Below are 14290 nucleotides of genomic sequence, written 5' to 3'. Positions count from 1 at the left end.
TCTCTGCAGGGCACATCATTATGTAGCACACTCCAGGCTGCCATACTTAAGCTGATACTGTATGTGCCATATCAGCTTTTAACTAGCTTACCTTCTACACAGAAATCCAACTGAAAGGAAAATAGAAGGTTCACTCTTCAATACACAGTATGAATGCATGAACCTAATTAAATATGTGGTATTTAAACCACATTTAGGAAATAATTTCTCATTTATCACTTAGCCCCTGATCCAGCAAAATCACAGAATCACAGAATCGTATAGGTTGGAAAAGACCTTTAAGATCATCGAGTCCAACCGTAAACCTAACACTACCAAGACCACCCCTATACCACGTCCCTAAGCACCTCATCCAAACGTCTTTTAAATACCTCCAGGGATGGCGACTCAACCACTTCCCTGGGCAGCCTGTTCCAATGCTTGATAACCCTTTCAGTGAAGTAAAATTTCCTAATATCCAGTCTAAACCTCCCCTGGCGCAACTTGAGACCATTTCCTCTTGTCCTATCACTTGTTACCTGGGAGAACAGTGGGCAGTTCTACAACTACCTGAAAGGAGGTTGTAGAGAGGTGGGGGTCGGTCTCTTCTCAGAAGAGAACCTCCTTTCAGGTAGTTGTAGAGAGCAATAAGGTCTCCCCTCAGCCTCCTTTTCTCCAGGCTAAACAATCCCAGCTCCCTCAGCCGCTCCTCATCAGACTTCTGCTCCAGACCCTTCACCAGCTTCGTTGCCCTTCTCTGGACACGCTCCAGCACCTCAATGTCCCTCTTGTAGTGGGGGGCCCAAAACTGAACACAGTATTCGAGGTGCGGCCTCACCAGTGCCGAGTACAGGGGCACGATCACTTCCCTAGTCCTGCTGGCCACGTTATTTTTGATACAACTTAGATTTACATACAATTTAGATTTTGAAAATCTAAATCTAAATCTAAAAACTGTACCAGTGTTAAGACTGTGCACGACTTCATTCTAGGAAAGGAATGCTATGACTGAACAGTTTAGGTGAAGACCTAATCCAGGAAGGCAAATCATGACAGGCTGCAAAAATGTAGTAATATTTATGTTTACCAGAACTGGGGCATTAGATGCTAAGTATAACAGTTAGTCTAGATTACAGAGGACATTTAAGAGCAAATCTAAAAAACATTATTCACTATTTCAATTTGGTGACAGTGAATCTGAACAAATCATCATATCAGTAATATGTGCTTCATCAGCCACATAAGAAATTCAAACACTTTCTAGAGTGTCTCCCACTTTCAGGCATCGGCTACAAATTTCAATCATTGGAACAATTCAACTTGCCTGTACTTTTACAGGGCCTGTGCCACCACTCCTGATAGGTACAGCAAATCCCCACTTAATTAAAAGTGGAAATTGAGCAATGGCTTACCACGTTTGCACCTGAGATTTCATAAGAGTTGGCACAAAACAGGATCAGACATATGTCACTAACCAGATATGCCTGAATGACTAAAGATGAGTAAAAGACAAAGTTATGAAAGAGCCAGGTATGCTCAGGTAACCTACCATCAGTAACATGGGGTCTGTGCAGAGGCTACCACCTATAGCTCGCCAAGATAAAACACATCATTTTTCAAATTTTGGGGCCTACAGAAAAGTAGGAAGCCCAGGTGGTACAAGAGGAGGTTGCTGGCTGTATGAGGTAGGCTTGTGAGGGAGCCCCATGAAGGCCCTCAAAGGAGGGTCTGGGACCAAGCTGGTGCTCAGGGTGTGAGGCGGCTCATCCAGCCAAGTGCCATTCTGCATGCCCAAAATGGGTACTGCGTGGTACCACCCCCACGGAGCCCCCTGCCCTGCCGCGGCGTGCGGAGGCACCCGAGACCCGCCGAGACCCGGCAAGGCCCGCCGAGACCTGGCAAGGCCCGCCGAACCGCCATCCCGAGGGGACAGGCGCGCCCCTCTCCTCCCACCCGCCCGCCTCACTCAGCCCGCCACTCCGGCGGGCCTGGAGAGCAACGTGGCGCTCCAGCCGGCGCGGCGTGGCCGAAGCGTGGCAGGAGCCCGGGTGTCACCTGGCGCCGCAACCTCAGGGCCCGCACCCGCCCCGAGGAGCGAGAAGCCCCCTGCCCTGTACGCTAATGAGGGGGCTTCCATTGGTCGGCAGGCAGAGGTCCCCGCGCCGTCACTGGAGTATGCTAATGAGCGCCCATCCCATTGGTTCGCCTATCAGCGGCGGCTCCAAACAACATTTGCATGGCGGTGGACAGCTCTTTGTTGTCAACCGCGGCAGCCGGCGGGCGGTGCGCGCGCGTTCGCGTTCGCGCTCGCGCGGACTGGGTGGGTGCGCGGGCGCGCGCGCCGCCGTGGCCGCCCCACCGCCGCCCGCTGGCACCTGCCTCCCCCTAGGGCGGGCCGCGCGCGGGGCCCCCACGGCGCGAGGCGGAACCCGGGGTCCGTTAACCGCCACTCGGGCCCCGGCGCGCGAGCTGGTCCCGCCACTCCCCTCAGCCGCCGCGAGACAGCCCTCCCGCCGCGCTCCGGCCGCCTTTGTGTACGCAGCCCCCGCACTCGCCGGGGGGACAACCTGCTCCGCGCCGCTCCCCGCCCCCGGCCCCTCCTGCCTCGCTGGGCTTTTTCCCTCGCCCGTTTTGGTGGGGGGGGGGGGGGGGGGGAAACTGCGCCTCCGCAGGGGAGCGGCGGCGGGTGTTCCCTTCCTCCGGGCAGGATGGTGGACCTGGACAGCGAGGTGCCCCCGCTCCCCCCGCGGTACCGGTTTCGGGACTTGCTGCTGGGGGACCAGGGCTGGCAGAGCGACGACAGGTGAGTGCGCGGGCGCGGGGGGCCGCAGTGTCAGCTCGAGAGGGAGCCGGGGGGGTGCTCCGCGGGGGGCGCCCCCCGCCCCTCCGCTAGCCCGCCTGAGAGGGGCGGCCCGCTGTGAAGGCACGCACCACCCGCAGCCGGCCAGCCCCGGTGAAAAACTTTCCCGGGAAAGGGATGCGACGGCCGCCGAGGGACTGCGGTGCCCTGCCCCGCAGCTGGGGGCGAGTCGGGGCCGGCGTCCCTCACCAAGGGACTGGGCATCCCGCAGCCTTCCGGGCACTACCGCCTCTGCAGAAGGGCAGTACCTTTCTCTTCCCTACGGCTACGGTAGGAGGAAGAGTAGGACAGGTACGATACCGTCTCCAGATTATAACAGGCGCAGATGGGAAACCCCAAACAAAATACGCTTTTGCCGCTTGTCGAAAGGCTAACTGCCGGGGCCTCTGGATGTTTTTATAGTCCAATATGCATGCTTCTTTACATGCAGTTTCTTTTCATGCTAGGATCCTAGGCTTGTACGTAACTACCGTTAATTTATTCCTTTATGAATTATTTCAAGGACTGTCAGCATCTTTAATTACAAACCGATAGAAAAAGGATTTGTTTGCCTCAAGTCAAATAACGTCTTTAAAAGAAAAAACCCCTTATGTTAAACAAACCAGGAACGTGTGTTTAATTTCAAAATGCTAAATGAACAGTATTCATGAACACCAAACGGCATCATGCCGTTCTATTTCCTGGTGTGTCAATAGGCTATTACACGATCCCATCTTGCAAAATAATGTGTGAGATGCACTTTGTAGTAACAATTTATTGTGGTCAAATGACAGAAAAGCAAAATTGTCTGGTAATATATAATGGCATATTGGATTGATTTTTAATTCAGTATATTTACATTGTCAGAATGAGTCTTTAACTCAGCAGTCAGAAACTTTGATTTTAATGCTGGTCTACATTGTTTAGATTTTAGCTACTTTCCTAAAGAAAGATGGATTCTCATTGATTGGTAATCACAAGATCGTGCAGATATGTAACTAATTATTACCTTTGTTAAGGAGAATATGCTATACATTGAAGCAATTATACAAATGATGTTTATTCAGACAGTTATGAAATGGTGAATGACATCTTAAGATAGTCACAAAAAATGAATGCTGTTGGTTGGAAATGACAGCATTGTAACTACATAATGGAGAGTTAAAGAATATGTTTATCAAAGCATGGTTTTATAGTTTAAAAAATAATTAAACCATAAGTACCTTCTGTATTCATAACTTCTGATCGTAGTATTCTTTGAGATTTTAGAAAATGTAGATCTTAGCATTTTAAAACTATATTTTATTGTCAACTGGAATAGGAATAAAACCCGCAACCTTACTTATTTTATCAACTTTATTTATTTAGCTAGGGTTTTGATGGCTAAAATAAGCAAAATATTCTCTACACACCTTTTTGGACCACTCTGTGGCTTAACACTTTTGCCAGCTCGAGTTTGAACTTCTGTCAAGCACTTCCCTGATACCAGTTGTTTGACTTGAACTTTATAAAGTTACCTTCTATGGAAGAAGCATGATCTGGTCTCAACTAGGAAATAGTGTATAAGCAACTGCACAAACCATAGCATCCATTTAGCTGTAGAAATGTCTATTTCAAGTCTATGTGCACCTAACAAAATGAAAATAAATAATTCTTAAAAAATACTGATAGCAGAATCATAGCATAACAGTATTCTAGACCATGATTATTGTTGGAAAACTGTAGCAAAGGACTAGTGGAAAAGGAATAGTTACTTTTAATTATTTCATTAATATTCATACAAGCATTACAAGAAAGATCTCTGGTACATCTGAAATATAAAATATGAACTCAGGACTGAAAACGGCTAGCTTTCTAGATCTTCAAGTATTGTCCTGTGCTGAGGCTGGCCACAGCTGCACTGTGGCAGGAAGGCTGTGCAGTTGTTTCTGCACGATGCAATCAGGATTGTGCTTTACATGCAGCTGTGATAGAAGCACTCTCTCCTCCAGCTCTGCAAGTTACCATAGCAGTCTCTTTTGATACTAGCTTTCCATTAACTGAACAAAGTCTATTCTTAAAAAAAACTTGAGTATCATCTTTTGTTTGTCCACCTTACAATAGGGTCCTGTCCAGATTCTTGTTTTTCTGTACTGGAGGACGTAACTTTTAATACTGAAATATTAATCCAGTCCCATGTTGCTGGTTTTGTGCTACTATCCATTATAGAAAAAGCGTACATATTCTGCATAGAAATATTGTCAAATGGAATATTTAGAATATTAGACATACTTTCAGGAAATATTTAATGAGAAAAACTGCAGACCTGAAGGGACCTTGAGATCAATTGCTTATTAGTTAGTAATGATTAGTATTACACAAGTATATCTTATTTTTAATTGTTTGCTTTTTTGTCTTTTCTTTGCACCCTTAAGTAAGTGGTTCAAGTTCGGTTTTGGTGAAGCACATCTTTTGTATTCTATTCTAATTAGTGTGCAATATAGATATTGCCAGAGGTGTTGCTTGTACCCCCTTCAGTTGAATGGACATTAACTATGAATGGAACATCTGAACACTAGAATACAGTTGAAGTAGCCGTATAGTATGGCTACACAATGGCAAGTGATCAAGACAGTTCTTTTTATGAAGTTATTGGCCCTTGACCAAGATGCTGGAAATAATTTTCTGCATATATCCAGTTCACTGCAACTTCTTACTTCCACTTGCTTTCAACTCTGGCAGTCTGATTTATAGCAAGGGTTTTCCATCTGTGCGGTCTGTGAACTTCAGGTCTGTTACCAGCTGAACTCATTGTCTTCTGTCTTAGTCCCATTCCCTTTTTGATCTTCCCGGTCTGTTCATCCTTGAGTTCTCTCTTTTCTCCTTCCATTCTGCCTTTTCTGGAAAGATGCTCGCTTTTTGCTAGCTGGGAGATGTATCTCTCACAGAGATGGAGACAGAGTTCCATCTCTGTGTTTTCAAATGCTTGTTGATTCTTCAAAGAGGAGAGGAGATGGAATTATTCCTCTCATCTGCCACAAACCACCCAGGATTCTGTGTCACCAAAACACAGTTTTGATAGCACAGTTTGCCAGTAAGTCACATGGTAGTACTTAATAATAAATATGATTGAAATGATATAGACCTCTCCTCTTTTTTGCTGAAAGATATATTTCTGACATGAGCATAGTACCCAATTTTGAAACCTTACTAGTTATGTTTCTTTAGGAGGAGAGTTTGATCAGCTGTTTCTTTTAAATGATTCTGTTCGTTTATAAAATGCACACATGCTAAAATGCTTAGCTGAATGTAATAGGACTCTGATTCAGGAATTTTGTTCTTAGATCTGTACCTGTTTGGAGACAGATTTCTAATCTTCATTTTTTCTTGAGGACTTCTCCTATGGTGGAGCTTCACTCAGGCTTCTTTTCTTTTTTTGGTGTCTAACTCATTGTCCATTTCTTACCTATACTTCCCCAACACAGAAACATCCATCTCACTGCTTTTGCATTTCTCTCCCAGAAAAATAATTCTACCTGCATAGCTTAGATTCCTAGCCAACCTTGCAGTTGGCTTCAGTAACAGATGGGTTCTGGGCTGTCATATTCCACAAACCGCCAAATTGGATTGTATATTATTTTTCATCAAAGAAGTTGCTGTGTGCAGAAGAACATGGTGAATCTTTGGCAAATGCATTTATTCAGTAAATAAACTATTTTGAATAATTTATTAACATTCTTGAATTTGCTGAGTGATTTTTTTCCTGAAAAGAATTGGATGTTCAAACCAGTTTTGGTTTTTGAGGGGCTAGATTTTAAAGGACCTGCTTCCCTTTGAAAACTGTGGAAATGAAGCTTGATGCTTACAGTACACACATTTTATATGGAATAGTTAAATATTCATTTACTCAGGTAACTCTGAGTAAAAACTCACCTGTTTTCCTGTCACTATATAAAATATTTAAATATTGCCTGGATCAATCTGAACAGCTTCCACAGGACAGCATGTAAAAGATCAGCCCAGTAGCTAGAGCGTGTGCGTGTGTGTCAAGTGGGTGATTTCTGTGGCAGGTAGGGTAGTGTAACAGGTTTATTCTGGCCATGTAAATATCCCAGTCACTGGGCTGAGGGTAAAGAGAAGATTGTGTCATTGACTTTTTCACTAATTTTTAAATATCACTAATATCCCTTTGTGAATCTCACATTTTGCTTTCACTATTGAAAGTATCTGAAACTGAAATAAACTGTTTTGATTTGCTGGATATTCTGAGATGTTTCTTGACCATCATAATGCAATTTGTCTTTCAGTTTGGCTGGTGGGGAAGGGAGCAGGAATAAAGGGGGAACTCAGTGATTAACACAAGTTGTTCACTTGTTAATTCACTGAGGTTTTACTGAATTGTGATTGTAACAGTAAATTATGTAATAAAACACTTCATAAACCTACTGATCATCAATCCTTAGTCTTACCAGCTGTGTTGAAGAGCACCACAAATAAAAGTAGAAAATACCCTACCTAGTGAAGATGTGACATGTTTAAAGCTGGTAAATAATTTGTTTCAGAGGATGGAAGAAAAGAGGATATTTATTTTAGATACCCATGTAAGCTTTGGAAAGATACAATGAAGAGGTTGTTCACCAAAAAAAGTTTTCTTGTGTACATATGTAGTTACCATGTACTTCAGAATAGCCAAACCACAGGATACTAGAGATGTAAAGAAAGAATTCTAAGTTAAAAATGGAAAAGCATTTACATTCTGTCGATGTCACTGCTTTTTTAGTAAGGTCAGTCATATAAATTTAGTGCTTGAGTATCTTGCAGAGCACAATTTACCTCACATTTCTTAAACCATTTTATGTACAGATGTCTAGTCTGTTCTTTAGAAGCTTATAAAGATATAAAAGCTGCATTTGTTTTAGTAAATTCAAGCAAGCCAGGAATGTTTCCCATGATTGAAGCGTGACTGCTTATACTACTAGTGAACTGTTCAAATTTTCCTTTGCATGCTTTGGCCATAGCCAGTTAGCCAAAACTGTCTTGAGTACTGCAGTGCCTAGGAATGATTTGGCAGTTTGAGTGTCCAAGGAAACACTCCAAGCAGACAAGTTGCAGGGAGTCACCCAATTTGGGAAGCTGAAATAGTTTTCTGATGCATATGTAGGCTGTTTTATGCCATTCAGTGTCAGTGCCTGGGGATGTGCCTGAGCAAGTTTAACTTACTAACAGATGTACTCACAGAGGGTCAAAGTCATGTTATTGTGAAGGTAACCTCTACACTTTAACATTACCTGCTGCTTCTCCCATTTGTGCTGCTAGTTTCTCTCGTTCTGGTCTCTTGTATTTCCTGCACAGTCACACATTCAGATTACGTGTATACGGTGGACTGTGTTGCAGAGAGATCCATTTGTAAAGCACAGACCTGCTTATGCTTGGTGTCTTCCTTCCTGAAATATGCAGTATAGCCCTTATACATAAGGCAATAAGTGTGTTTTGTCCCAGAGTTCTGTCGTGGTTTAATCCCAGCCAGCAACTAAGCACCACACAGCTGGTCGCTCACTCCCCCCTGGTGGGATGGGGGAGAGAATCGGAAGAGTAAAAGTGAGAAAACTCGTGGGTTGAGATAAAGACAGTTTAATAGGGAAAGTAAAAGCCACGCACGCAAGCAAAGCAAAACAAGGAATTCATTCACTGCTTCCCATCGGCAGGCAGGTGTTCAGCCATCTTCAGGAAAGCAGGGCTCCATCATGCCTAACAGTTACTTGGGAAGATGAATGCCATCACTCCGAACATCCCCCCCTTCCTTCTTCTTCCCCAGCTTTATACGCTGAGCATGACGCCATATGGTATGGAATAGCCCTTTGGCCAGTCGGGGTCAGCTGTCCTGGCTGTGTCCCCTCCCAGCTTCTTCTGCACCTGGCAGAGCATGGGAAGCTGGAAAGTCCTTGATTTAGTATAAGCACTACTTAGCAACAACTAAAACATCTCTGTATTATCAATGCTGTTTTCAGCACAAATCCAAAACATAGCCCCATACTAGCTACTGTGAAGAAAATTAACTCTATCCCAGCCAAAACCAGCACAAGTCCTTAAAAAAGGAAAAAAAAATACTTGCTGTTAAAGAACTTTGATTTATTGGAATAATTCTTTTCCCACAACATTTTAGAGAAAGAAAAAGAGAAAGAAACATATGGATGTTTTTAAAATAGGCAGAGTGAGATTAATTTTATTGACTTCATAAAAATGTATATAGTATTTTTTGTTTTATATACCTTTTGCACTTTAAGTCTGTTTGCGTTTAGGTAAGATTAAGCAGTATGTTGGGCTTTCTTTGGACCTTGCACACCAAGCTAAATTTTATCAATGCTGAATATTTCTAGCAATATTAATTAAGAGACCATGAAGTACACATTCCACTGCTGTATTGCTGAATTAATACAGTCTGTCATATGAACAAGTCATTTGACAATCATAAATATCTATTTTAAACTAGTATTTCATTCTACTGCCTGTTGAAGTTTAGCATTGTATAAGAGCTAATACATTCTAGGAAAAAATCACTATTCCTGTGCCACTTCAAAATCACATACAATAAATGGAATGGAAAGAACAAAAAATGAACATAGAAACCCAATATATTTTCCAACCCCCACCCTCAAAGCATCAGATTTCGTAACTTTTCTATATGCTGTTGCAATAAGTGTTTACAGTTTCACAGTTATGGAACAAAAATTTACATATTTACAATTCTGTAATTTTTTCTTTTCTGTATATATGTATACACATAACTGGTATAGGAACACACCAGTACCAATGCCAATATAGACACATTAATGGGTACTGGAATTACATTTTAAATCCTGCTCCTGTATTGAGATGAAAATTTGAGTAATTTTGCTACAGTATATACTTTCATGATGAAACTATAGAGCTAAATTTTACCTTTGTGCAAGAACTATTCTTACACTGGATACTTAAAGGATTAAATTAAAATCAGCTTTCCCTTCTGATGTGCTTACTGCATAAATGAACATTACCACCTATCTGGAAAGCAAAGAGACTCAGATAATACAGAACACCTCCATATGTCACTTGGGCAACTGTATACTGCTGGCTGTCATGTTGACTGGTGACTTTCAAGGAACAACTCCCTACTTTAAAATCTCAGAAGGCACTTTAACAGTCATTTGTCACAGTGTGAATTAGTGAGTAAAGCCCTCTCTTTGCCTTTCCTTTTGGAAATCACCTGAGATTGTTAAACTAAAAGGGGATAACAAGCCCACACATTTCTGAATCAAGTGATTTAAAATATCTGAGCCTAGATTCAACTTGCACAAAAATTCTATTATAATTTCCTCAAAAGAAAATTCTATTATGGTTTCTTCAAAATAATCCTCCTCTTTCCTTCAAGAAATACTTTAGTCAATTTGGCCTCCTCATTTTAGAAAACGTGTTAACTTTTATGAGTTCTTCTATTTAACAGAGGCTACAAAATAAAAGGACTTAAGCAAATATTGTCAAATTTATCTTGATTTGTCCTTGTAAGTAAATTTTCAAAATAAAGTGATTTAGAAGCCTAAATTCTATTTTAAAAGCTTGATTTTGATTGAAACTGCTCAAGGTCTTAATGGTCTAATTCACTAAGAGAGCAAGTGTTTTCATATCTGCAGTGAGACTCTGCACAGCAGGAGTTGGAAAGTTTTGGGTTGCCCTAAACCCTGAAAAAAATTGCTGCATGTACAGGCCAAGCCCTCTCTCACTGTGCAAAACCACCTAAATTAAAAAAGCATTAAAGAAAAATATTAACATTTGTAAAACCACTGCATTGGCCACACCGAGAGGTCTGAGTTTACGCTTTTGTGGCAGGTTTAGGAGTACAGTCCCAGGTAAGTAAACTTAATATATCTCCATACTCATCTTCCTTCTAAATGTATCTTAGGATTGGGTCCATATTATAGACAAAAGTGGGAATCAATTTCCTTGTGTGGAAAGCAGAGGAAGTAATGCTTTGTAGAAGTCAGTTCTGTCAGCATCATGCTACTTTCTGTTTTAGCATCATTCTTGCAACAACAATGGAAGCAAAAATGCATTGTTTCTATATTCCATTTAAACTAGCACACACTGGAATTGGGGGAAGGACATGAAAAGAGAGGAGGAACACTTCAGTGCTGTTATAACTATATCTGTCCGAGGAAGATTGGTGGTATGCCCCAGCAAAAGTTTTCTAGTGCAGAAAAGGTTTGAGTGTCTCAGCTAAAAGTCCCACAGAACAAGTAGTCTTCCTCCTCTGGGACAATATGACGCACAGTTTGTAAACGTGCTTGGTACTTCAACCATTACTTAATTATACACTTATTACTCTAAAGCTCTTATTTTTCCATCTAGAACTTGATACATGCTACTTTACATCTGGCAGACACTACAATACTCCATGGGGAGCTGAAGCAGTTCTTTCCCAAATGATTTCTCTCTTAATTTTGTGATTATTATTCTATCACAGCCAATGATTATGATTATTTATTTTATAACAGTAAACTTCTGTGCTGCACTATGCATTACTCTCAGAATGACTCTCCTATAACAAATGGTAACATTCTCCCTTTTATCCTGTAACAAAGAAATGGATCACTTGGAGCATCAGAAATGTCTGAAGCTTCAAAATACTTTTATTGTAAAATAAATCTGCCAACCATTTCAGCGCTACACATTCAGTTTCTAGACTTCACAATTAAAGGTGACCTTTTGTACTGAATTCTGATATGTACAGTATGCCCAAGTACTTGTACTAATCCCCTAAATGCTTTAAAATTGGATTCTTCATAGTTTTTTCAAGTAAACGAGCAAGTTAAGTCCTTCCCAGAGGCCTGCACACCATGGTCCCATAATCTCTCTGTCACTGGAGAGAATGCCATTCAAAAACTGTCAATGTTCTGCAGCACAGAAGATTTAGTACAGAATGCCTTAAAACAGCTGTTAAAGATTTCAGCCTCCCCCGTGCAATCATCTGCTAATTATGTTAGCAGTCAGCTTCCTGGTGGGAAGTAGCAGTAAAACAGAAACAGTCATTAAGAGACAAAAAACAGTGTTTATACTCACAGATAAAAACAGTGATATTATTATTTACTCAGAAGTATCTCTTGAGGGATTAATCCTGCCTCCACTTACAGAGATACTTATTAGGAAGTGCTGTAGTTTTGTGGTGGAAAGCAGGTTGCTTTCCACCAACGTCTGACGTCGTTGTGCTTAACTTGCCGGGTATCAAACTACGGTAGATGGGGAAGGAAAGCATTAGGTTAAGATCAGTGCAAGTTATCTACTGAGTTTGCAAAAAGAAAACTTTGCCTACCCCTCTGCCTGGGTCTTACAAGTCTCCTGCTAGCTTTAGCCATTAATAACTGCATATCTAACAGCTAGCACAAGGATCATATGCCTGGCAGGGGCAATTACAAGATGTGAGCAACAGTCCTCACTGTGGATTAGCTCTGCCAGGAAAGTCTGCCCCTGCCTCCTAGATTCTGTACCCTGAGTCAAACCACTTTGGCTTTTTGCAAAGAAAAGAGTTTGCCCTTTAGCTTTTTATGATGTTAAAGTTAATAGCATTTACCATACTTCAAGTAGCTTTAAGTTACAGAGCTCCTTCAAAGTATAGTGATTGTTAAAATATTTAATAAGGAGTAAACACTATAAAATAGCTTCACTCTTTTATTGTTCTAAATAGCCAAAAATGTTCTAGAGGTTTTATGTTTTTCTCACTTTGTTTTCCCTTCCCCTTGTGACTAGAGAAAAATGCAGCACAGATAAAAGCAGTGTTACCAAACCAAATCTGAAACAAATACAGATGGGAAAAACAACAAGCTGAGTTGCAAATGGAAAACTGTGGTTATATTTGTTCCTTATGTGACAGCACCTGTTAATTCACAACATTCCCTGACTCTGGAAGGGGATTTAGTTTCCCATCTTCACACCAAATTCAAAAGAAGCTAAGGGCAGTGGTCACTTATCACTATTGCCCTGTAATTGTCATCATCAAGGACAGACGGCTGTAACAGAGATGGTCTAAAGGCTAGGCTCTATATTTAGCTGAATGTATCCTTTTGAAAAGTGAGGAAGCTATGTTTTCACTATGTACAACAATCCAGCATTTGATCACTTATTCAAAGGGGTTTAATCAGTTAAATAACTTTTTAAAAGCCATTTTTGTAGATATTGTCCAGTTTTTAATTACTGTTTTGTTCTCTCAGTAGTCATTCAAAAAAGATAATACAAACACAAAAAGTGGAACAAAATATTCTGTAATGTGCAGATGCTGATTAGTCAACCAGGTTTTATAAAGACTGTCAAAATCTAAGTAGATTTCTCACCCACCTAAGAGTATCGTAAAAGTGAAGCTTATCTCTTACAAGAGTAGTTCCAGATATCATGTATCTCATTGACACTGAGGAATTAATTTACAAACTGTATTCAAACAGTGACCCACATGATCATTTACTTTTGTACCGAGACTGACCACAGATTGCATGAAAATTACAGTTTAGCTAAAATGATACAAACAATATTAAAAATGCACTGAATTAATTTTAAAGGCTTGATTAGTTTTTGCTTCCCATTTTTCCTCTTGTCTGGCAGTTCACAGATCACAGTCTGAGTCCAGGAAAAAACAACAAAGTAAGTTAAATTTGTGCTGACATTATGAATTCATTTAATACAATTAATTGTGGCAGTTACTGTTTATGAAAACTCATGTGATGTTATTTTTATGTCTTTGTGACTAGCTGAACTGGTCATTCAGAATGTTGGGGTTTTAGTGTGATGTTGGCAGAGTATTGTGTGTGGTGGGAAGAACAAGGCTGGCTACTAGAAGTGTTTTAGAGTATAGAGGAAGTATCTCTGAGGGTGTAGGAGCGGGGGAACTGGTGAGCCTCTAACAGGCAGTCTTCTGACATATAGCATGGGCTAGTCTGAGACTGTTGTGGAAGACCTCAGGCTTTGCTCTCAATTTCAGACAAAAATGAGCTGTTAGAAGATCACCATTATTAAAATTATGAGGTGAATGTCTTCTTCCAAGGCAGAGATGACCAGGGATGTAGAGTTGTCTAGCAACCTGCTGCTACTTGACTTCAGGCTAAGGTGAACTGAGCATTTAGAAATTCCTTTCCTTTCTAAGATGGCAGTGCCACTTTACAGTGACAGAAAAGGTCATACGGAGGGAAGGAAGAGCTGGAAGTACTACTATGCCTTCTTGTATTGCCCTAGATATTTGACGATTGGTTATCAGACTTCCTAATATCAATACAGCCAGTCCAGTCCAGTTCATAAACACAGATATCTCCTCATTGTATCCATATATTCCACCTAAGTCTGATGAGCCTTAAGATCTATGTAAGACTTCAAAACAAGATAACAGAACAATACCTGTTCTAACCCACCTCACCAATACAGTTAGCTAAAGAGATCTTAAATAATTTGACTCTCACCAAAGCTAGCAAACTCCGAAAT

At 41.2% G+C, this 14290-nt stretch overlaps 1 protein-coding gene across 1 annotated transcript in view; it reads left to right on the top strand.

Moving 5' to 3' along the window:
- The first annotated feature begins 2335 nt into the window (after positions 1–2335).
- KCNT2 (potassium sodium-activated channel subfamily T member 2) overlaps positions 2336–14290 on the top strand; it is a 168210-nt gene continuing 156255 nt past the window's right edge. Inside the window, exon 1 of the mRNA XM_075508151.1 lies at positions 2336–2782. Coding sequence (XP_075364266.1) covers positions 2688–2782 — 95 coding nt within the window. The 5' untranslated portion in view covers positions 2336–2687. The remainder of the gene's footprint in view (positions 2783–14290) is intronic.

The sequence above is a fragment of the Mycteria americana genome, chromosome 7 (assembly GCF_035582795.1).
Source record: "Mycteria americana isolate JAX WOST 10 ecotype Jacksonville Zoo and Gardens chromosome 7, USCA_MyAme_1.0, whole genome shotgun sequence".
Lineage (NCBI taxonomy): Eukaryota > Metazoa > Chordata > Aves > Ciconiiformes > Ciconiidae > Mycteria > Mycteria americana.
This window is presented reverse-complemented; position numbering and strand designations above follow the sequence as displayed.